This window comes from Perissodus microlepis, chromosome 6 (assembly GCF_051167445.1).
Source record: "Perissodus microlepis isolate ML-2025 ecotype Zambia chromosome 6, ASM5116744v1, whole genome shotgun sequence".
Classification (NCBI taxonomy): Eukaryota; Metazoa; Chordata; class Actinopteri; order Cichliformes; family Cichlidae; genus Perissodus; species Perissodus microlepis.
The window spans coordinates 17,528,230-17,553,422 of record NC_140466.1 but is presented as its reverse complement, the minus strand read 5'-3'; the positions used below and the strand labels follow the sequence as shown (position 1 = coordinate 17,553,422).

At 39.9% G+C, this 25,193-nt stretch overlaps 2 protein-coding genes across 22 annotated transcripts in view; one reads left to right on the top strand and one right to left on the bottom strand.

Moving 5' to 3' along the window:
• ptprdb (protein tyrosine phosphatase receptor type Db) overlaps nucleotides 1-5,152 on the top strand; it is a 153,965-nt gene extending 148,813 nt beyond the window's left edge. For all 18 annotated transcript variants that reach the window (XM_084931199.1, XM_084931195.1, XM_084931205.1 and 15 more), the window contains 4 exons: nucleotides 17-142; nucleotides 234-388; nucleotides 1,501-1,636; nucleotides 1,731-5,152. In XM_084931199.1, coding sequence (XP_084787325.1) covers nucleotides 17-142; nucleotides 234-388; nucleotides 1,501-1,636; nucleotides 1,731-1,799 — 486 coding nt within the window. In that variant the 3' untranslated portion in view covers nucleotides 1,800-5,152. The remainder of the gene's footprint in view (nucleotides 1-16; nucleotides 143-233; nucleotides 389-1,500; nucleotides 1,637-1,730) is intronic.
• A 7,040-nt stretch (nucleotides 5,153-12,192) lies between these two features.
• Nucleotides 12,193-25,193, bottom strand: part of kdm4c (lysine (K)-specific demethylase 4C) — a 31,164-nt gene continuing 18,163 nt past the window's right edge. For 2 of the 4 annotated variants that reach the window (XM_084931183.1, XM_084931184.1), the window contains exons 18-22: nucleotides 19,009-19,203; nucleotides 16,237-16,407; nucleotides 15,320-15,439; nucleotides 13,463-13,555; nucleotides 12,193-13,317 (exon numbers count right to left, since the gene is read on the bottom strand). In XM_084931183.1, coding sequence (XP_084787309.1) covers nucleotides 13,150-13,317; nucleotides 13,463-13,555; nucleotides 15,320-15,439; nucleotides 16,237-16,407; nucleotides 19,009-19,203 — 747 coding nt within the window. In that variant the 3' untranslated portion in view covers nucleotides 12,193-13,149. The remainder of the gene's footprint in view (nucleotides 13,318-13,462; nucleotides 13,556-15,319; nucleotides 15,440-16,236; nucleotides 16,408-19,008; nucleotides 19,204-25,193) is intronic. The other 2 variants (XM_084931185.1, XM_084931186.1) reach the window with 2 other exon arrangements.

The following is a 25,193-nucleotide window of genomic DNA, read 5'->3' as shown; positions in this document are numbered from 1 at the left end:
CCTTTGTACTCTACAGGAGAAGTGTCACCAGTACTGGCCTGCAGAGCGCTCAGCCAGGTACCAGTACTTTGTGGTGGATCCCATGGCTGAGTACAACATGCCCCAGTACATCTTGAGAGAGTTCAAAGTCACTGATGCCAGGGTGAGTCGTCAGCCTGTGAGCAAGACAGGCTAATTTGTACTGGCTTCCAGAATTTTCTGAGTTTCAAATTACCATATTTTCTTTCACCCAGGATGGCCAGTCACGGACAGTTCGTCAGTTCCAGTTCACAGACTGGCCCGAGCAAGGAGTGCCAAAGTCAGGAGAAGGATTTATTGATTTTATTGGCCAAGTGCATAAAACTAAAGAACAGTTTGGCCAGGACGGGCCAATTACTGTGCACTGCAGGTAAGGTCTAGGCTGCCTACAAATACCTCAACATTTCACATATTGTTCATTAAGTTGTGCAGACTCGATAAAAAAGAATACCTACAAATGTATCAGATGACCTGTGAGAGATTCTTGGAACATTTTGTTTCTACTTGAGTAAAGACTTGGGGAATCTTTTACGTTAAATTTATTCCACTTCTCTGTTAAATATATACAGTGCTTTAATATCAGACAAAGATAAATGAAAAATGCAGTTTTTAAATAATGATTTCATTTAATAAGGGAAAAAAACAAACCTTCCTGCTTCTATGTGAAAAAGTAGTTAAATGATAGATTAACTGTGAAAAAATCCGTTTTTTGGGAAGCTAAGTTGAGTTAAATTTCAATACCACACTCTGGCCTTATTACTCCCAGACCAGTTGAATCAAGAAATCACTTGAATAGAGCCTTTCGGACAAAGTGATGTTGCTAAAAGATCTAAAAAAAAAACAAAAACAACAACAGATGATGTCACGATCTAAAGAAACAGCTGAGATATAAAGTCACTAACATCTATCAGTCTGAAAAGGATTACAAAGCCATTTCTAAGGCTTTGGGACTCCAGGGAACCACAGTGAAGGCCATAAATGGAGAAAACTCAGAGCAGTAGTGAACCATCCTAGGAATGACAGGGCTACCAGAATTACCATGCTGATGACCTAGAGGTCACTAAAGAACCCAGAAAAACATCTAAACAACTGTAAGCCTCACTTGCCTTAGTTAAGGTCAGAGTTCATGATTCAAAAGTAAGAAAGAGACTGGGCAAAAACTTTTTTTTTTTAAAGTCCATTTTGTATTTACTTGGTTTTCTTTGTCTAATATTAAAACTTCTTTGATGGTTGAAACACCTAGCTGTGACCGATATTGGAAAAAATATGAAATCAGGAAGAGGGAAATAGTTTTTCACAGCACTGGACTTTTTTTCTTGCTGATACGCTAATAAAGCACCACCACCGCTTGCTGCACCACGTGTGAGCAAATATTCAGAATAACGGTTTGGCACGACTAGTAGCAAACTGAGCTAGTGCATGATGCATACATAAGGAGATGTATTTCCAGCTCTGAATACGTTTCCACCTGTGCTCCAACAGTGCTGGTGTAGGAAGGACCGGTGTGTTCATCACCCTCAGCATCGTGCTAGAGAGGATGAGGTACGAGGGAGTGGTGGATATCTTCCAGACTGTCAAGATGCTGCGCACCCAGAGACCAGCCACCGTTCAGACAGAGGTGAGCTTTCTATACCACTTCACGTCTTCAAAGAACACTTGAATGTTCGTTTAGTCTTTCTTCTCTTCTTCACAATTCTTCTGCTTCCCTCTAGGACCAGTACCAGTTCTGCTACCGCGCCAGTCTGGAGTACCTGGGAAGCTTTGATCACTATGCAACATAAACCCAGTGGCTGTCGATCATGCGCACGTTCAACCGAGTGCATTTTTCTCATGTTATGCACAGCCAGAATAAATGCACTAGGTTGCGATGTGCAGGTATGAAGACTTTGCCACTGCATGCAGAGTGAAGGGGGACCATCGGCTTATCCGTACCCAGAAACAGCACCTCTAACTGAGCCATAGCAACCTGCTTGACAAGGGTGTTTTCCTGCCACCCTCAGCCCAAACACACCCATTGGTCAGTCTGAAGCAGCAACTTCAACCACTGTTCCAATCAGAATACTTGATCAAATATAGATTTTTTTTTTTTTATTATTATTCGTTTCAGTGCTTTTCCGAGCACCCAGATTGCGTTTTTTGTTGTTTGGGTGCGGAACTCCACCACCAGTGTAGCATCACCAACCTAAATACGGGACCCAGCTACAGCATTTTTTTCTGTCACAGGAAATTTCGATTTTTCTATCTCGAGGACAGTTCAGAAGGAAGCTACAAATCCATTTTATGGAAACCTCGTGGACAAGAAAGAACTGGGATATCAAGCACCAGAGAATTGCCAACAGGAGCCTGAAAACACAGAGCACACAGTATTAAAAAGACCAAGAACACGCAACTTTAAAAAAAAAAAGACACAAGAAGTGTGGGTTGTTTTTTTTCTGTCTTATTTTGGAAACAGACTCTTGTTTCCTGTGAATGAAAAAGAAGACATTTCTACCATACAGTAATAAACACCACCAGTTCAACCTTATGCTTCACGATTTAAGATGAGGGAAGGTTTACTGAGGTCTAAAAATGCATACTGCAAAGTAAAACATTAATTTAGTTTTCTAGAAAAAATATGTGACTATATTGTTTTTTAAAAACTGGATATTCCATATGGCACGTTCTGTTTTTCCATTCTTATAGGTTTATGATTTTGTCACCGTTGACCATACATGGGCAAAGTTGCATTTTTTTTCTGTGTAATCCAATGAGCTGTAGCCATTTTCTTTTTCTTTTGTTAAAGTGATACGGTACTGTTTTAAAGTGTACAATCAAATCTAGTGTGGAAAATGTTCACAGTTCTATGAAAAAAAATCGAGTGTCACTCTCCTGTATTCTCCACCCACACGTTTCGCATGCACACAGGACTCTCAGCCTCATTACTGTCTCACTTGCGACGTTTAAAGACACGAAGACGGTAATTTCTCAATTCCCGAGGGCCCGCCGGGGTACAGTATTAGCACTGCTGCTACCAGAAAGTCCCGAGAATAATCCCGCCACGTTGTTCTGCGCGTAGCCCGAAAGAAAGCTGGGCGGACCACGACTGAAGCTAGTAAGCGCAGAGAGCAGACGAAATATTAGGTGTCCAAATAAGCTTCATTAAGATTTCCTAAGCAGAAAGCGAGACGAGCGAGCAGGAAAGGGATGGGAAAAGGAGAACAATTTTCTTACTGGAATGCTCACCGTTGACTTTTCTCTGTGTCTGATTCAGTGTGCAATAAGTAGATGTATTATATATTTTTGTGTCAAGTCACTAACTGCAGTTATATGCCATGATGATGATGACGGTGATGATGACGACGATAATACTGATGATGGTGCATCATTTTCCAGACACAAGGATGTTACACTTGATGTTCCCTCCACCATATAAAAGTGTTAGAGAAATAACCTCTGACCTCTTAGGAAGTCGATTTTTTTTTAAATCAAGTCACATGTCCAGTAGATGATGTCATCCTTCTTTGTGTCACGGCGAGCAACGAATGATCGAAGTCATATTACAAACTGCATCTAATAAGTATTTTAATTTTAGATTTCTAGTGCCTTATATTACACGCCTATTTTGATAAAGTTACTTTAAAGGGTTTTTGTGTATTTTATGTATGCTTGTGTGAACCGAATGTGTGTGTGTGTTTTTGTTATGTTACAGTATGTGAAAAAGTATTTTATGGGATTTGTTTTGTTTTGTTCTTTTTTTTTTTTTTGTTCTTTGTTGTTGTTTTGTTGTTTTTGGCTGTGAAATTTTGAATGGAAGGGTTTGTGTAGGCTGGACAGTTGTACTCACATTTTAAACCCAGCAACTGCATCATCATATCTCTTTTCATTCAAAAGAAAATAAGCATATGTTACAAGAGACTCGACTGCAGAAAAAATGTGGTTTTAAAGTAGGTTATTAGCAAGACAGACTGATCGTTTTTTTTTAAAGGTTCTACGTCAAGCTTTCCATCTTTTCCTTACACAGGCTTTGTGGATATACTGTCATTACGGACACTTTTCTTTGACCCGCCGTGAAATTTTGGTGCAGACTTTGAGCTGGCTCGAACAAGTCATACTTGCTCGGCTGTATAGAAATCTGTAAAAGCTGAATGGCTCTTTGTCAGTCTGTTCGAAAGGAGGAGCATCAGCCCGTAAGAGTATGCTTAAGTATCCCAGCTGAAGCCATTTACCTAAAATCAGTCACAGTAGGTCATCTGTGTTCCTCATTCTGCTGTTCCGCATTTTTCCTTTTCTTTCAAAAACGAAGGCTGAGAGAAGTTCAGGTGCTATGACTCCGCTGACACAGAACCTACAGTATATACTCATTTTTTTGTAAGCCCATTAACTCTCGGCCATATGAGGGATTGTTGACAGTTTTCCACCATCTTAAAGTAACCTTGTTGTTGTTTGTATGCATGGTACCACTTTCGAGATGCCCCTTTGGTCGCACCTGTTACGGGAAGACTTGCACTTTCTCTCTTTGTACTATGCACTAATATTTAGTATCCTGTTAACTCCGATAGCCCCGGCCTCCCCCCCTCAAAAAAAGGAGTCTTACTTGAACTCAGCAAAGATGGACCCTGCAATGCTCACACGGTTGTGTATATGTAAATAACACAAAACACAGAGAGTAATTGAAATGCATAAATAGATGACTACATAAAAGTAAATGAATTAACTGATGATAACGGCAAAGAATGAATAGAGATTTATCAGATATACAGAGCGATATAATAAAAGGATGCACCACAAGTCACAGTTTTTATGGCACAGCAGTATGTGCAATACATCACATTGTGGATTTGTTGTACCACAAAAGAGAAGTTTCACAAAACGAAGTGTTCTATTTTACCCTGATGTATCATGTAGATGGATTAAACTGGAGTTTATAAATTGTATAAAAAATGAAAATATGATGTGTTATTGGGATCAGTTACCTCCAATTGGTCTGTACATGTAAACCTTTTTGTTTCCGTTTTCTGCTCCGAGTCAACAAGTGCTTTTTATTTTCTTACATTGGTTCTCGGAGCGCGTGAAAACTGAAAAACAGGTCTGTATGGATTTCTGTTCTTTATCGACACAAGTTTCATTTGTTACAAATAAACTCAAGTGAAAATGACTGTTACCGCTGTCATTTTTAAATGTTGAGTCAACCTTTGAATTCAAAATTTGAGCTACAAATGAAGGTTATCTGTGATAAATCAGCAAAAACAGCAAATCTGTTGGTGTCTACGAGGATGCCAATGTTCACATTTTGGACAGAGAGGACAGATGGTTTGAAAGAGGAGTGAAAGAAGCCATCTATGTCCACTGTGAACGACCATCTTTGAACAGAGGCAGTGGTTTACAACACCAACTGTCTGCCATCTATAATCCAGTTTTGAGATCCCTCCCCAGACGCCCTAACGCCCACTCACATCCTGGGCCATCTGACCTCAGGAATTCGCATGATAAGGTGGGGCCAGGTTTCAAAATGAGCTCACCCAAAACCCTGGCTGATTGAGACCCACACCCAGTTTCACACCTTGGCTCAGGCGATTAGAGGATCATCAGGGGGTCCTTTTGTCCCTCTGTGGGGGGATACTCCCACTGGGTTTAAATCTGGGACTCTCCACCATTTGACCTTAGAACTCAAGAAGCTTCTCGGATGAGAGGTGAAACGTCTTCAAGCAACTTAAAGAAGTCCAGACGCTTTTCTTTGCAAGCTCCTTTGACTACGATGACCTGGATGACTGAGAACCTTCACAGACACCTGTTGGTGTCTATGTACATGGAAATTTTAATTAACCACTTACATACAGAATCTAGTCAGAACTGCCGAGACCTGAAACAGGGATTGATATTATTTATAGATTTACGTAGCTACTGCAGGATGGTGATTTTAGTGAAAAATGACACGAAGATCTCCAGCAGGCCACAAGTGGGAATGTGTTTGACCAAACAATCAGACTTCAAGTCAAGTCAAGTGGTTTTATTGTCATTTCAATCAGTGGTTCAGTGGTACCTCACACAGGGAAACAAGACAGTGTTCCTCCAAGACCATGGTGTTGCATATAACAGACGATCAACACAGGACTACATAAAGTGTGCAAAAATTGCAAAAAACAGTGCAACAGCAGACTTAACAAAACAATACGGACACAAGAAAGTGCAGACACAACAGTGCAATAGGAAGTTCATGAGGGTGACCTAAGGATCCGATGTCCTCTAGTGAGGCCTGTGCCTGGCACCCTGAATGTTGTCCTGTGCTGTTTACAGCAAGTTCACCCTGAGCACATGTGACACATGACTGTGAATAATGTTCAGCATGATCGATTGATGTGATGGGATGGGGAGGCATATTCATGATGGGACACACAGACCTCTATAGGCTAGGCATTAGGTATTGGGATGAAATCCTCAGACACATTAACAGAACCCATGGTGGTGCTGACAGTCAGTGCCTTGGTACCACTGACCAGCCCCCTCTCTCGCCTGTCATAAATCCAATAGAAAACCTGTGGCTGTGGGATGTTATGTTTCGGTTCAACCACCAGCCAGGTTGGACCTCAGACTGCCCAGGAGCTCAGTCAGGTAGGAGATCCTCCATTTTCATTTCCATCTAACGATGTACCCAGCCCATATCAGTGTAGATATCCAGCATGATTTTTTTCCCCATTGAAGGCTGATGTGCTTTGAACGTGTTCCTTTAATTATTTTGAGCAATGTGAGTATGCAGTGTTAAGTCCCATTCTTTTCAGTAATTTATGCATAATGTGTAGATTTTATGAGATGTCTGTATAAAAAATTAATAATACACTGTGTAACTGTTGAGAACTGTTGTCTGTACTGTCTATGGGCTACAAGAAAATAAAATATTGCTTACAGGCTGTTATTCCAGGAGCAACAGAAAACCAAATTCAGACAAACTCCACCGACAAGACTTAGCAAGCTAAGTCATAAAAACTAAATTAACAAACAGTAAAACGATTATTATTTTTTATAAATGTGAGCACCTTCAAATGGGCTCCAGCAAAAGCATGCAGGAAATAGATGCAGGTGAGTATTTTCTTGTACACATTTTCAGCAAAACAGCAACGCTAATAGCAACTCAATCTCCACAAAAGGGCAAACAAAGGTGCCTTTACAGCTCATAACAAACGTGATTTTCCATAGTTTTTCCCTTCAAAACATCTTTACGCTGGCAGCAGTCAAAACAATAATATCATCGTACGTGGAGACAATTACATTTCATGTTAATACACCACTTTATTAGGTACACTTGCTCTACTGTTTGCCAACAAAAATCTACAATCAGCCAATCACATGGCAATACATCTGTTCATTTAGGCATGAAGACATGGTTTAGACCACCTGTTGAAGTTCAAACCATGCTTCAGAATGGGGAAGAAAGGTGATTTAAGTGGTGCCAGATGGCCTGGCCTGAGTATTACAGGAATTGCTGATCTACCCACCCACGATTTTCCTGGACAAGCATCTCTCTGGGGTTCATAAAGAAAAAAGCCGAAAAAGGCAAAATATCTGGCAAGCAGCAGTTCTCTGGGCCAAAATGCCTCGTTGATGCCAAAAGTGAGAGGAAGGCAGCAGTAACTGAAATAACCACTGGACAGCACCCCCTCACTCCAATATTCCACCCTGTGGAATATTCCTGTGTCTGTGTGTGTGTGTGTGTGGGGGGGGGGGGGGATTTCCCTGTGAGTTATGCAACCTGTGACTGATGAAAAATACTGATCCAAGACTAGTGTTGTCATTTGCTCTGCTCTTGTAACGATTCTCTTTCACTAACTTTGATTTATTTGATTCCTTTTGAGATGTTATATTTTGCTAGGCCAACTGTGATGTGGTAGTTACTGTGGTTGTTGTGAAAGCTTCATTTACTGCTGGTTAATTAACTGCTTCTTTGAAATGATTCCTTTCTTATTTCCTCTTTAAACTAATGTGTTTCTTATTATGTGAATGGCACAAAGCCCTTATCAGCCATAAGCCACTGTTGAGGCGTTTCTAAAACCAAGATAATAATAATATAGTAATTAAATCACAATATTTTACAGCAGCTTAACTTATTCTGACTGCAGAGCTGAGTCTGGTGTACTAATATGGTCATTGTACAGACAGACAGCCTTTCATGTCACCCTCTGGTCATACCAAAAACATTTTACTCCCTGGCTAATGGAAAAATGTTCAGAATAGCAACATTATTTCTCCTTTTTTCTCTCTTTTTTTTCATCTCCTTGCTTTAGATCCAGCAGTTTATCAGCAATAATGTGTTTGGATGTGCAATGAGCACTGCAGCCTCACGGGACTTTGTGCTATTCTTTTAGTCTTGTTAAAGTCATATTAGAAAACAGATTCAGGCAATAAGTGGAAAAAGCTGAAGCTGATGCTTATTCATGTCTGGCTCGTGGTACTTCAGTATAGGCACAGAAAATAAATTAGCCTTTTTTTTCTGAGGGAACATTTGAGAGCTGTCTTTTGCTAAATCACCAATGTTTTAATGTTTGCATTTGCTATGAACTATCATCTCACTTCCCCTTATTTGGCCTTTTACATCATTACACTTATCCCCATGCTCTCTGTTTAGCCTCTTTTGTACTGGGTTTTGCCTTCAGAACTGCCTTAATTTTTTCTGTGTTGTTTAAACATTGTTCAACTGATAGGCAAAAGAAAATATGCCCCATCCCGTTACACCCCAACTACCAGCCTGAACTGGATGGATACAAGATACAAGAAAGGATCCATACTTTCATGTTGTTTGTTGCACCATGCAAATTCGGACCCCAGTATCTGAATTTCAAGACAGAAACTTTGTAGACCTGGGAATATTCTTTTTATCATCTATTGTCCAACTTTGATGAGCTGGTGTGAGTTGTAGGTCAGTTTCCTGTTCTTGGCTGACAGGAGTGGCACCACATGTGGTCTTTGCTGCTGTAACCAAAACATGTTGTGCATTTGCAGATGTGCTTCTGCCTACCTTGGGCATTTATTTTAAGTTATTGTTGCCTTCCTATGAGCTCAAAGGTCATTCTCCTCTGGCCTCTAACACCAGCAAGGCATTTTTCACCAAGAGAACAGCCATTTATTTTGTCTTTCATCTTCCTCTGACCATTCTCTGTAAACCCTGGAGACAGTTGTGTGGGAAAATCCCAGCAATTTATGAAATACTCAAACCAAGCCGTCTAGCTAAAATAAACTTCCATCTTTGTGAGAGGTTAAGCAAGTGCAAATAGAGGTCTGGCTTACCTAAATAACCCTGCCCATTATCCTGTCACACTTGATAGTGTGATAATAGAGGAAAAGTAATTCAGCACTTTCTGACTGACTGTGAAACGTATTGTAAAGAGAAAGCACTGAGTGCATAAATTTTATTAATGCATGTTACTGAAATTGCTAAATAATTATAGCCAGGGCTGGACTGGGACAAAAAATCGGCCCGGGTATTGACTAGACCACCAGGTATTATAGAAAAAACCATAAAGCCTTTGAACGAAAACAAACGCTGTTGTGACAGTGATGTACACTGTCTTGTTGGTATATATGTATGATTTGTATACAGTGTATCATCTTCATGCTTCCCTCTCACCAGATATCCAAACCGATATCATGACCAGCAGCTTTTACAGCTGTGGCTCCAGCAAACATCAGCTGATATTAGAAAGTAATATTAAATAAATTCAAACAACAGCTGATCAAGCTTAAACGTGCTGCTGTTGTTTAGCGCGACATCCGCTGGTTTCCTCTTTCTGGTGCAAAGTGGGCGATAAACAGACAAGAGAGACGATCAGCTGATCATTGATCAGTTTCATGATTGGAGTAGCAACAGGAGAGGGAGGGGAGAGAATGAGAGGAGAGGCAGCTGTGCAGCAAAGACACAGAATAACTCCAGCTTTGTGTCTTTTATTGTTGGCTAATCCACCACCTTTCATTGTTTATACGTTACAAAAACAAACAAACATAAAAATGAAAAATCACCATCAGCCCACCGGGCAAATGCCCAGTGGGCCCAATGGCCAGTCCAGCTGTGGTTATAGCTTAAAGTTTGAGCTGACCTGTGAGTTCTGACAGATTAGTTAGAATAATAAATAATCGACTCATTAAGTGTGATAGATTGACATATGATGCACTAATTTTTTTTTAAAGCTTTATAGTGACAACGACAACGATAACTGGCACAACTCAAACTATGCAAATAAGAAATGTATCTTCAATTAGATTTGAATTCTCTGTTCAAACCTTCAGTTTAACTTTTCTTCTTTATTCTCAAGAAGGATCCAAAAATTCTAATATAGCTGGCCAAAACATTAGACTAACAAAATCTACCCTGGTAAAAGGAGTAAACCTTTTCAATAGCACAGCACCCAGTGCATAACTTTGAATATTTACCAGCAGCTAAAAGGCCTGCTCGGGTATGTTTTTGTCAAGGTTTAGAAAAAAAGTCCTACAGGACTTGAAAGAACAGCAGGGGTAGCGTGATTGGGTATTATGTCCACACAAAAGAACGGTGTTAAAAGGATGTTTAGCTCTCTCTTTTTTGGCATTTTTCATCAAAGCTGACTTGTCTTCTTGCTTTGGCTTCAGTATCACAAAGAGCCATCTGAAGCTGGCTGTGACGTGGTTTCCATTGGGAGTACAAAGCTTTTTGAAGCCAGTTAAGATACCGCCTGGATTTCACTTCCCGTTTGCTCTGCCAAGCTGCTGGGAACACTCTGCTCCTTATCGTTCAGCGTGAGGCGCCCTTATACAGTATGTACCTGCAAGGGCTGACCCCATAGTTCAGAGTATCCCAGATTAAAAATATATAACCGGTACTTCTGACTTGCACTTGAAGCTTTGGTTTCTAAAAGCATTTATGAAAACCTGAACACATCAGAAAAGTTTAATATTTAAACATAATTTACTGTTATATCTTTGAAAGCATAACAAATTTAAACCACTGTGCCAAGAGGTGAGAGTATGACAAAAATAATGGTTTGAAATAAATTCAGTGATATTACTGAAGACAATAATTGATCATGTGACGACTTCCTGACATCAGCCTCTTTTCATCTACTCTGCAGTTGTGTGAAAAAGAAAGTTTCACATGGTTCTTTGCAGTCATGTGCTGGAATTAAAAGGGCAAGTAGCAGCACTTAATTGACTGTCAGCAAGTGTGAGCACCTCTGCAAAGCAGAAGTTTGCGGATCAATCTGGGACAGGTTATAATGCCATTTCCAAACAATTTCAAGACGATCATTCTACTAGGAAAAAGATTATTTCCAAATGGAAAACATTCGAGGCACTCGCCAGTCTTCCTGGGAATAAACCCCAAGGTCAGACTGTGCAATGCTCAGAAAAATTGCAAAAAACACCAGAAGTACATCTCAGAGTGTACAGCCCTCAGTTAGCAGTATAAAAGATTAAAGAAGTATGGCTTTTTTGGAAGGGATGCCAGGACAAAGCTTCTTCTCTTTAAGAAGAACATGGCAGCACAGCTTATGTTTGCAAAGTTGCATCTGGCTTGTTTTGCAGTCACACGACCTGGGCACCCTGCAGTCTCCGAATTAACCATAAACTCCTCTGTATACCAAAGTATTCTAGAATCAAATGTGAGGCCAGCTGTCTGATAGTCTGGCCAGAAGTGGGTCATGCAATAGGGGAGGATGCCAAGCACAGCGGCAAATCTATAACAGAGTTGAAAGAAAAGAATCAAGGTGTTGCAGTGACGCAGTCAAAATCCAGAGCTCAACCCAAATGAAATGCTGTGGTGGAACCTTAACAGAGCTGTCATAGACAAATGCACACAAACCTCAATGAAGTGAAGCAACACTGTAAAGAAGAGTGGACCAGAATTCCTCAACAACAATGTGAGAGACTGATAAAGTGATACAGGAAACAACTGCTGCAGGTTATTGTTGCTAAAGGTGCTTCTACACACATATGAATCATGGGGTGGGCTTTTTATTTTTCCCCAACTGTAGATGATTTAATGTCAGTACCTAGTGGCAATGCCCACAAACCCGTAATCTATCACTAGTTTTAAAACCTTACATTGTATACTCTAATGCATATACTATTAAACACCCAGGTATTGTTTCAGTATTTGTGTTCATAATAGCTTTGAAAAGCTTTTCAGTGGCTCCTAAATTATCATTTCTTTTGGAGTTAAAATAACTGAAAACTGAATAGAAAAACATATGTAATGTTTTATTGTTTTCCTTACAGCAGTTAGCAATAGCTTAACTATAGCAAGCCAAAAATAAATACAAATTTTAAATAATTTCAACAATGTGTTTCATTCAAGAGGGCAACAGTAGCATTTCACGTTAATTGGACGAAAAGTCCAACACAAAGCTATGGCTTCCTGTCTGTTTTTCCCCACAGGAAGTTATGAGCACGTGGTCATTTTTCTTAATGCTTTTAAACTTGAAATTACACAATTCACATATTTATTTATTTATTTTTTATCTGTAAGGGAATTTTTAAAAAATGGGCAGAGAGGAAGCCATTCTTGCGTAATTGGACTCGGCCCGGCAGAAGCAGTTAAGAGACGATGCTGAACATGCAGTAAGACATGAGGAAAATACTACAGGCAAAGAACATAAACATTGAAAATCAAAACTTAAAAGATCACCCAAAAGGCTACCGTATGTGCGCTAATTAGAAAAATCGCTTTTTGAAGTTTTCATGTACAAAGCAAAAAATGTTATTCCAAAAAAGGGTGATGTGACCATTATAAGTCACAATTAATTTCCCTGACGGTTGTGAGCATTAGGCAACTGAGGCAACAATGCCCTCTGTTAACCCATTCTGTAAGAGTCCAATCAAAATTCCTCCCCTGCCTGTTACACCATCCAGTCACTGATGTAAAATGTAGAAGCACACGCAAGTCAACATCCACCTAATACACATCACCTCATTCAACCCCCCTTTACATCATTTCCTCAGAACTTTTCACAGGAAACTTGTGTGGGCAAGAGTTAAGATGTAAATAGCAATCCCCAAATCCCCAAAACTTACAAGCTCACACACACACACACACACACACACACACACACACACACACACACACACAAACAAGCTCCCCTCTACATCCACTGTTAACTCAGTGCATTCATTTGCCATTGATGCTTCTCCATGACTTCATTTTCCTTTGTGGCTGCGTTGCTCCCATGTGCTTTTGGCAGTTGTACGGAGGCCTGGCAGGGCCACATAGTCTTTCTGGAAGCGTGAATTTGGCGTTCTCTGTCGTTTCCTCTCCCCCTGCGTGGTGAAGAAAGCATCCTGGAAACGCATGCTCGAGGCCGTTGACTAGAAAACAAGACATCAGAAAGCACCAATGAGTAATAGCAAAATGTTCCACATGGCATGAGAATATTCTGTTTGTTTATGCCAATGAAGTTTGAAACTTATGCTTTTAAAGTTTATGTGTAAATCTTGTAAATCTAATACTTACAAGTCTGCGCTTCACCTTTTTGGGGAGGTCTTCGTCTAAGGTGTAGACATCTTCTCTTTTGGCCAGCACCTGAGAGCCGTCTTCAAACTCCACCTGAGATAAGGTGAAACCAATCAGCAGCTATCCGAGAGGTTTTAAATAAATGTGTTGCATTTATACAGTTTAGATACTATCCATGCACATGCACACTCAAAATCTTACCAACAAATTTACTGCACATTTTCGCTTAAAAAAAGCCAAAAAAACCCCGTCCTATTTACATTTAACTGTGTTCTAAATATTTTTTACTTAATCATCTTTGATACAGCAGTTACATATGGTGGTATCTGTAGGTTTGTTGCATTAATAATGCAGAACAGTCTAAGGAGCTGGGAAAGAAGGCAACTGAGCTTCTTAAAGTTTCTTGAAGACATTACACCTCTCATCCAAGAGGCTTCTTCAGATCTAAAACCAAATGCTGGAGTCTCCCCGGTATTTAAACCCTACTATTAATCATACGCCTTGTCACATGAGCCCAGGTGTCAAAATAGCATTTCCCTCATTGCCGAGCTTCAAAAATGGCGGTTTTCATTCTTGTGAAGGAGTCCGAGTTTGGATTCCAGCTCAGCTCAGTTGGAACCCTGGCCAAGCAGGTACTAAAAACACCTAATAGAAAATCCAAAAGAGAGCAGATGCTAGTGGCTTTTGGTTGTGGCAGATGGCCGCATCTCAGAGAGGCTGTTTCTGCTGGAATTTTCTTCCTGTTAAAATGAGTTTTTCCTTCCCACTGTCAACAAAGCGCTAGCTCAAAGGGAGTCATATGATTTTTGAGATTTTCTCTTTTCTTTGTATTATTGTAGGTCTTTACCTTATAATAAAAAGCACCCTCAGGCAACTGGTGCTATATAAATGAAATTGAATTTAAAATTGAACTTGGTGTCATAAGCCACCCTCTCTGCTCAATGATGGTCATTCACAGTGGGAGTCCAGTCGCTTTCTATCCAAGCTCCTTAGAGTACCATGACCTGGATAGCTGAGAACCTACACAGGCATTTATATAACACGGGCTTTTTTCTGTGTGTTTTTCAGGCTACCATTATTACAGACTATAAGAGGCCACAAAGAATTTCTTTCCCCTCACTTTAACAACATTTTTGCCAGAATGCACAAGTGTGCCGTTCTACCCCTTAGCTCTAATAAAAAAAGATCAAATAAAGACCATCTTCATGTTACCTCTGCTCTTGAAACATTAACGCTGGAGTTCTTGGAAAAAAGCAGGGGCTTCATCTCTAAAATACACCTTGACAATGGAAAGTTCTTGTCTAGCCATTTTTTTCCCATCTTAATCTGACCTATATTAAACCGTCTTTGCGTCACAGGTGCATTTGTGCATAAGTAATGGTTAACGCCCAGCTCGCCTAAATAAAGCTTAAATGGAAGCTGCATGAGTCTTAGCTTAGTTAATATTTCAGTGAGTTTGAATAATGCAGATTGTCACCTCCTTCTCTTCCTCCTCCACTTTTCACTTGCTCACTCTCCGTCTTTTTTCCCCCTCTCCCCATTTTCTATCTCTATGTCCAAACAGCTTTTGCTTCCTACGTCTGTCTTTTACCCTCCCGTCATCTTCAATCTCCTCTTGAGTCATCGTGACTTCAGCGCTTCCCTCAATCCCCCTGTCTTTTCTGTCCACGCGTAGACCAGGGGACGTTGACAACGTCAGCGTTGAGGGAGTTCAACAAATTTACTGCTATGCCGCTTTGACTTACAACTATGCCTGAAAGTCTATTCAGCACAACGTGGCCATTTGTTTTTCTCTCCCATGCTCACTCACTGCTGTCGTGACTGAGTAGTTTACAGATGGATCGCATGTTCAGGTACCTGGTACATGTAGGAGACGTTGGATCCCAGGTATTTGGCACTGTAGAACAGCCCATCAGGCCATTTTACTTGAACAGCTTCCCCCACTTCAGGAGCACCCAGGTTCACACAATCTCTGCTCTGAAATACAAGAGAGTAGTAGATGGTCTGTAAGTGCCTGAGTGTTTCAAAACGATTTCAAAAAGACAGAAGAAGTCATTCAAAGTGGGTGTCAGGATAACTGCTAAAGAGAGTAATTCCCTTCGATATATTTACCTGCTAGAAAAAACTCAAGTGGACTGACAACAGCTTTTGCTATAGTCGAGAATTTGACAGTCGAGTGCTGTTGAGATCTAAACTCAAAGCTGCATACAAAACTTCTCAGCCCAAAATGGTTGAGACATTATGGTAATGTAAAGAGCAAATGGTTTTGTTTCAGTGTTCAGACAGCAGGACCGTGACACGCTGAATATCCCGAGAAGCTTGTTTTCTTGTCTTCTATGTAAGGGGCTTCAACACTAGACAATCAACAAGCTTTAAGGTGTACATAGCTTTTTAACAAAACAAGCACAAGGCTTCAAAACATACACATTCAAATGGAATTTTAGTTATTTTGGTGTAATGTACAATATCTTTGGTAGCTAGCTGAGGCTCAGGACTGAATGCTCTTAATTTTAATGTGCTCTTAAATATAGAAACACACGTTTAGCTGTCAGTTTCCATACTCCCATGGAAACCCCTGGTGTGTGATATTGTATTTTTCTCTGAAAGGCCCTTTCAGAAACCCGCTGAAAGATTTACAATGAGAAACACTAGAGCATATTTTCAAAGGAGAAAAAGAAGTTCCTTTCTAACGAGGGGGATTTAAACAACTGGTTTGACCTCATACAACTACGCAGTGACCTCTTGAGTGTGCGTCTAATTAAACATATCCTCACCACTATGTCCTCGGGGTACGTGTCATTAGAGAAAGAGCCATCATCGAACATGACCTCGTAGAACATCTGGGAGGTGATCTGCGTGACCTTGGAGCTGTAGTAGCGCAGGTTCTTGTGTTTGGAGATCACTGTCTGGCCAAGTGAGATAGAAGCTTGGTTTGCTTGCTGCTTCTAGTGTAGACAGAGAGTAGCAATTAGACTAATGTATGGCAATACAAAGTAAAGTCAAACTAAATTCCACTGGAGTGCAGCAATGTTATATAATTAGTGACAACTGAAATGTTCTGTTAGATTTATTTGCATTATAAAAGGCTCTGATACCCAAATCTCTGCTTTTAATACAATCAGGTTTATAGATCTGTCTCTCAAGTCATCTTGACAGCTTCTTGTACCGAGGTACAACTTTTACTTTTAATTAAGCTCAGTACGAACAGAGTATGGTTGTTATCTTTGCATTTAGAAGGGAAGAAATTGCACCATGCAAGTTAGTTGCAGCATAGTGAAGACAAACCTTAAATTAGTGTAAGTTTAAGTGTAAGTTGGGCATCAGCTCTAACAAGACCCCAAAGAAAACTTTTCTTCAGTACCAGCACAAAGAACTCATTTGTGAAATTACATCCTTGACATTTTAGATACTGGCATTCACTCACACCACTGTGGCACAGTGCAAATGTATGCTGCGCTCACTGAAAGCAGGAACTTTCTAAAAACAGCAATTAGTCTTCTAAACGAGCAGTTAATTCTGTACGGCTGTTCCAGTAGAATAACTGTTAAATAACTGAACTCAATAATAATGATCTGTTGTGTCTTGAGCTGGTTTATCCATAAAAATAAAAAAAATCCCTAAAACTAAAAACAAAACAAAAAACAACCCACCCCCCCCCCAAAAAAAAACAACAACGAAAAAAAAAAAAAAAAAAAAAAACCAGACTTACTGCACACTTTTCTCCTCCTTTTCTAGCATAATGTTGCACTACTAACCGCACTGTCATGGACAATGTTTCAGTTTATACGTTTAATTCAGTTACCAGCATTATTATAGATGATGCAAGTGAACAAAGCAACGAGCTGAACTTGAACCTACAAGTGACTGCAGTAAATACTTAACGTGAAACTAAATTTACTACCGCAATTCCCCCCAAAAAACAAAAAATGCTGCTGGAACGCCGTTTAAAATGTGACTATAACCAGAATGATTTACCAAATGTCATGTGGCTCATGTTCACATACGGCTTCTTCTTGCATGATAGAGCTTTAGCGTGCATTTATAGATGGCCCAATGACTGTGTTCACAGACAATGATTTCTGACAGCAGTGTTTCCATGACAGAAACATTTGTTTTAAATGAAGTGCCATCTGAGGGACCAAACATCAGCAGCATCCAACATAATCTGATTTTTCAGCCCTGTCCATTGTCCACAGAGATTTCTCCAGATTCTCTAAATATTTTGGTATTATGAACTATAGAGGATTATTCTGAAATTGTTCCACAAATTATAGACATCGTTTTTAGCAATGCTCTTTTTATTCCCCATCATGCGGCTAACCAGCTGCCAATTAATGTAATTAGTTGCAAATTGTTCATCCAGCTCCTTCTTTTCCAACCTTTTGTTGCCCCTTGCCCCAGTTTTAAGAGATTGTTTAGAGTGCTGCTGTCAAATTCAAAATGAGCTGCTATTTTTCATGAAATATTACCATGTCTTACGTTTTAACATTTCATATGTTTTCTTTATTCTATTGTGAACGAAATATAAACTTATTAATTTGTTTTTAATCACTTCATTCTGTTTTTATTTACATTTTACACAGCATCCCCATTTTGTGGGAATTCCACAAGTTCAATTTTATTTGGGGTCAAATGAGAATATGTTTATGTCCTTAGATGTTCTAACACGCTTTACACATTTTTGAGTGACAATTATACAGGTAAATGGCCAAAAGTCGCATGACAGCTTTCATCTTTAACGTGTTAATAGAGATTTTAATCAGACATCACAAATTGAGCAGTGCAGAGCAGCAGTTTGTAAAGTGGGGACATTAGTCCTAATGGGTCGCATTTGTGTTACTATCTTACGCTTTATTTGTTTCAACTGAAACAAAATATTGAATGATTTATTATGAGCTTGTTTGTATTAAAATACAGAACATGTACATTAGAGAAGGAGGAGACTGACGCCGATCCCACGCTAACACAGTATAAAGTGTAAGGATTTTCTGGTGTTGCAGAGACATTCACATCAAAAATAAAAGTAATCCATTGGATCTTCATCTTCTTTTATGCCAAGAGTAAATGAACATGCTTATGTTCATTCTTGCAGCCAACAACAGAACATTTGGTGTGCTTCATTAATAGAATATAGAGTTAGAGTTGGCAGAAAAAGGCTCTAGCAAGGAAATAGTAGTTGTTCATTCTTTGTTTGAGTGCAAACAAGCCACTGTGCACGCATCACGCCGATGTGTTGTTACACAGTGCCCTGTATAAGTCATGGAAGAAAGACTCGACTACAAACAAGGTGATTCAGGCAGTTCAGCTGTAGTATTTGCAACAGATAAACAGAGACAAAGGCATAACATAAAGGGGCCCCTTTAACAAGCTGTTTTCAATTATCTGGCGAGTAGTCATTTGCGCCACTTCCTTAATTACATTAACACAAATTATTAAGTGCTTGTAATTGAGTCAGTTATTTCAAGCGTGTCAAAAACAATAATATGTCTATTTATTCCGGGCACTTGTTCAGATCAGCTGTAGCAAACACCTGTCCTATAACTTACAGCTGACGAACTCCGCGACTGGTGTCTATGGCAGGTGATTGACACAACATACGGCCAATCATCGGGCTCCATGATAACACCGGCAGCATGGGCACAGGTCACATGAAAGGAGGTGGGACACCGGCCACATGAGCACTGGATACAAGCCCCTGAGTGCCGCTTTCCCGCACAGCGTTTACGACAATAGATGCACTTCTGTAAACACATAAGGACCAGACCAAACTGTCAATAGGCCTGAATTAACTTAGGTTGCACACGAAAAGCTGGGAAAATGTTATTACTGCAAAGGAATTATAAAAACAATTGAGAGACGCCAAGAACCAAAAAATGGCCAGTGGTCTAGAACGATCAGCAGCTGCTTTTAGACAAACCAAAGGTGTTTTTAGACTGTATCCAGCTTCTTTTGTTTTAATATAACTAGATTTAAAATGCTGTCAAAGTGTTCTTCAAAAAACATTTTTATGTAAACAATAAGCATGTTCTTTAAGTACGTCTTTACCAAAATGTTTTCAAGCCTTACTGGAAATTATCCAAAACGATGTCACATATACACAACGAATAAATAAAATCTCTAGCCTTATCGTTACAACAGGAGTATTTGTCCTCTATATCGTTATGGCTTGCGTTCTAAAGACACATAAAAACAACAGCTGGGCCGCCACTCTTGGCTTTTAGAATATATGGTCTTTTTAAAAGCATGTTGCTAACAGTTTAATAACACTAAAGTATGAATAGGATGGCCAAGCTCATCGTGACCAAGAAAACTTGGTGGTTGCAGTGATTGCATTGAATTTTTTTGCTGTTGGAAACTGATTGCAAGTACATGTTGTGAAAAACTTGTTGCCCAGAGGTCAAGGATCCAACACCCTCAACTTGTAGACAACACAAGATAATTGCACAGGTCACATTGTGGGAGGCAACAATCCCAGTACAGCTCAGACTGACTGCAATCACTCTCAGACAGATTAGCAAAGGATTCCAAAAAACTACCATCTAATTTATAATTGCAGATGGGGACTCAACTCAACTGGTTGCCAGCTGATTTATTTTCTAGTTATATTCTTATATAAAAGCAATGCCACTGAGTATGTTTATATCATTTTGCAAATTGATGTCACTATTTGTGAAAGAATTACTGAAACAGTGTCAAAACTGATGTTCTAGCTGGACTGTGAATTTAAGTAGTTCATTTCTGTATATGTAGACAGCGACAGATTTGCAACAGACAGCAATAGATTTGCGATTTTCACCAGTGTATCAGTAAAATGCTGTATTATCCATGACAGACTGGATGTAACAGCCAGTCAGTGGCAGTCTGGCACCAGACTTACTCCATCTTCCTGTTGCTTTATCACCATCCTGACCAAAGTTACTTTGAAGAAATGAATGAAAAGACCAAAACAGCTCTGTGTTGCTTTATATTAACAAAGATTTCTTGATCAGTACCCAGGACAAGTAACATATTATCTATATAGCAGTAGTTTCCAACAGCAGCTGCTGACTGATACTGGACCGTCATATCGGATATCTCCACGACACCACTTTTGGATCTTGGCACTGCTGGCATCAGTTTGATGAACGATGAACACTGATCAAACTTTTTGGTTAATTAGTACATTTGTGGTTGTTGTTTTTATATAGAAAATCAAAAGACACTGATAGAAAACATGAAATACTGTGCTTCCAGAGATGAAAGGAGGAAGTTGTGATGGACAGCAACATCCTACACACAATTAGAGTGGCTGATTTGCTCTGTATAACAAAAAGGGCAGACTGAAGATATTATTTACACAAAGGGTAAATCATTTTACCCCAAGGGTAATAAATAAATAAAAATTCACACTGTAAATGGAAGCCCTTCAGTTGGATGTTCTCCTTTTTAAATTTCAAATGCAAACTACTGCACAATACACCTACTCCCAGTGACTGCCTTTATTGCTGTGGAGGAAACCTGACCTTATTCACTAAAGCAAAAAAAATAAAATAAAGTAATTTAACATTTGCATTTCCACTCCAGACTTTAAAGGTTGGCTAGGAAAAACAGCAAATTAGTGACAATAGACCGCTAAGTGAATCACCGCTCAGCTGTGCCGTGAACCTCTAACATAATTTAAAGCCAATATGTGCTCCAAAAAAAATTATATCTGTGAAATCTGCTGTTATTGGATACGGTAGTGTAAACAAGTCATTGATAGCAGAAAATAAAATGAGAGACCCCAGTTTAATAGTCAACAGAAACATGTTATTGGACTGCTGCAATACAAAGAAACCCTCAACTTAAGCCAATCAGATGACATCATTTACACTTTCCACAAATAAAAAGTGCTTCAATCTGTATGTTGTGGTATTTTCTTTCCTCGTTTAAGCTCTGTGAAGAGTACACAACTGCACACTGGCAAGCATAATACACATACACATCCTACACACAAACACTGCCATGCATCCATGCACAAACACACTTGAAGCGAAATTTTGTGAAAGACTATCTCTCGGGTTTCTGCACTAAACAGCCCATCAAGTCAGTTCCCTCTACTGTGGCATCTCTCTTGTCTGTCCTCTCCAACGAAAGGGAAAATATGACGACATGCCTCCCATTATAACCCCACTCGCTCCCTCTTCCTCTTTCACCCCCTTTGCATGCCTTCCATCTCACTCCATTTTCTCTAGTCTGCTCTTAATAAAACACCCATCTACGCTCTCTTCTTCGCTTCACTTCCCTGCCCTGGCTTCTGTCTTTGCAGCTTGGTTTCACATCTTACTGAAAGTAATTTATTCATTAATCTAATTCCCCGGAAATCCATGCTATAATATCGACATGTAATACGTCTATACGCAGACACGTTCCAGTGCCTCAGTGAGTTTAAGTGGGAATTAGCTGGTTTTTTAATATCTATTTCTATAAAAGGTTCTAAATTACCATATCACTGCTATATCTTGTGCATAATATTGTTGTTTACATATTGTTTAAACAGCACGTGTTGAAATATTAAGAAAATACAATATCAAAAGCACCTTATGACAGTTTAATTCCCCCGTGTATATTTCTATATAATAGGATGTGATGATGCCCAGAAACAAGAGCAAGGCATCTGAGAGGTGAATAAGAAGGTGACGCTGCGCAAGTACGAACCTTTCTTAAAGTCTCTGTCCTTATCAGCTAAGCCACTGCCCTTTGTTCATTTATTTGAACAAATCAATAACTGATCTAATTAGTTGGCTCAGCATTAATTAAATTTAACCTCTACAGCAGGGCTGGCTTCGTCTTTACAATTATCAGCTTAGCCCTCTTAATGCAGATATCAGTTGGGGATCAGTAGGTATTGTGTATAGTGAGAGACTACCCTCTTTTCCGCTTGTGTAAAAAACCAAAAGGCTATATAAATGCTGGTTTTAAAACGGGATGAAAATCCTAAGTTTATCCTCCCCCCCCCACCCCCCTAATAATGAAGTTTCTTGTCCTTTCTGTTCCTGAGCTGAGGGAGAAGCAGTCAGTGCTTTTCTCGGTGACTAACTTGGCCTACATTTCGTAAAGCCTTTTCCCATACCTCCTACATTATGGACAGCACTGCACAGATGAACTGGCCCGACTGTCTAGTCCACTTATTGAGGCCAGCATAACAAGATTCTAGCTGGCATGCTGTGCTCGTATTTCTGCAAATGAGCACTTATGTACATATATTGCCGGGGGGGGGGGGGGACAAAATAAAATAATGCCAATTAGATCACAAAGTAATATAAACATGTAAGAATAATTGTATGTTTTAATGCGTGTGTGAACTTCGCCAATTTCTCCCCTCTGACTTCTGCAGGGTGTATTCGGGTGCCTGTGTTGAGCCATGCGTTAAGAACATTCCCACAGTAAATTATAAATGTGTATGTGTGCACATCGGTGTGTGTGTGTTGTATGATAGTAAATTATGAATGTACTGAGCTGCTGCAGGGGCAACGGGTCCAATGCGAACTTCAGAACACGTGGCTCGGGGAGTGAATCTACAAATGACAACGCAGACAAAACAGAAAGGTAGTCTGTACGCCATCCTCGAAACTTTGAGAGAAAGTCTGCATCACAGGCGCACACTTTCTACTGGTGTACATGTGAAGGACATATTGGTTATTCATGCATACTGTGCAGTTTTTCATGTTTTACCACCTAATGAAGTATGGGTACTTCTGTGACTGCGCTAATTAATGAAAACTTGAAAACTAAATCTAAAGATTTAGTGTCATTGTGTTACGTAGGAAACACTTTAACATATAACAAATTCTCAAATAATCCACTTTAAGACTTATAGCTACAAAGACCCATGGGAGGTATCCAGCATTGATTGGCACTGTGATAAAGAAAGCATTTAACATCTAAAGCAAGGAAGTGCCACTTCCTCTAAAAGGAATTTAGGTCCTTCCTATACTTACATTTTGGCCATCACACAGGTCATGTCAGAGGCTTTTATGAGCACCCTGCCTCTTCCCGTCTGGACTATAATTTTCATTTTGTTCAGATTTCAGCCTGTGGATATGGAAACTGACTTTGTGGTTTGTGCTTTCATATCCAAATGAGCTTAATTTCAATGTGGTGTGAGAAGATATGAACCATATCCCTGTAAATACCCTATGGGTAATGTCACTGTGTCCACAGAGTTAGCATCCCATTCAGTGCAGCAATATTCCTTGAACTATTTTTGGGTAAGCAGTCATATATAAACCTAAATTGGCTGGTTCCCTGTGATGAAGTATGACATTTTAGTTATAACTGAAGTCTATTCACTCAGATGTCGTTTTCTGAGGGACTGATAACTAAACTCAAACTGGATATCATTGTGTTACACTGAAAAGTCTTCTTACCATTTCTTTAATTTGGAAAGAAAGGGCAGATGATAAGAGCCAAAGGACTTTATCTGCCAACGTTATAGTTTGAGATCATTGGGCCAACAGGTTTTCTCTTAACAGTGAAAGTAAAGCCTCAGTCACATAAGACTGGTCAGTGACCGTCTCTCAACCTCTGGTCACCGGGGGAAAAGGGTGCATTCCCCAATTGGTTAGCAAGTGATTGCTGGCTGTCTCAAGGTGAAACTGGTTGTAAAGAGTATGCTGCACCAAAACTTCCTTGGGATTGCTTTGGTCACTAGCATTTGCCCTCACTGCAACCTCCAGCAACCACTCACCCGCCAGGTATAGAAAACACACCTTTCCCAAGTGACTGGTGGTTAGCAGGGGGTCACCGACCCGTTTCTAGGCCTGCATGGCCGTGACTTTAGGAATCAATTTCAATGTATCTGCCAGCAGCCTGCAGCAACCACGTGCAACGTTATCAGGGAATACCTCTTTTTCCCTCATGACCAGAGGTTGCCAGATGGTTGCTGACAGGTCTCTAGGCCTTTGTATCCGAGGCCTATACTACCTTTTTCACAACCCTTCTTAGAAGCCCAGATCTGTCCAGTTCATCTGTGCATTTGCAGTTTCACTATGGACAAAAATTAACTTCATTTTATGTCGGGGGACAAATGAGATCTAGTTCTCTGGCTATGAGCTAGAAACCCCTGAGACCTGATTCATCTTCCTTTTAAATACCGTTCACGGTGTTGTATATTCTTCCTTCTTTGTGACTGTGTAGGCATGGATTTTTACTGTAACATCCTCAGGCCATCGCAGCTGTGCTGTGCTGTAACAAAAGCTCAAAACAAGACTTCTAAAAACAGCAGCAGGGCTGGAAGTGGTGCATCACTGCATTCAAACACAACTTTGGAAGGGACAACGGCCAGTGTTAAATTGAGCATGGCTTTTAATTTTTGTTGTATAACTTTGTAATCTCAGCTCATATATATTAATGATGTATTTACATCATTGTTACTTTCAGCTGACGCAACCCATTTTGAACAATAAACTGATTTATTAATGTATCTTTTGTCATGAGCTGTTTTGAGTCCTAAACTGTGATTTATTACATATGCTTCTAAGAAGAATTGAACTTATCACATCTCTGTGATCCATCTTATGTGAGGATGTGCTTCTCCAACACTTTGCTTTCTGCTGACTTATCACAGTGCCTGCAGCAGAAAGCTAAGTATAGTGGCAACATGTCAGGTCTGCTGAGACGCACTGCAGCTCCCTCATTAAACAAACACATACACACTTAATAAATGCACAAGCACATGCACATGCACTCAGGGAGGCAGACATACACCTGC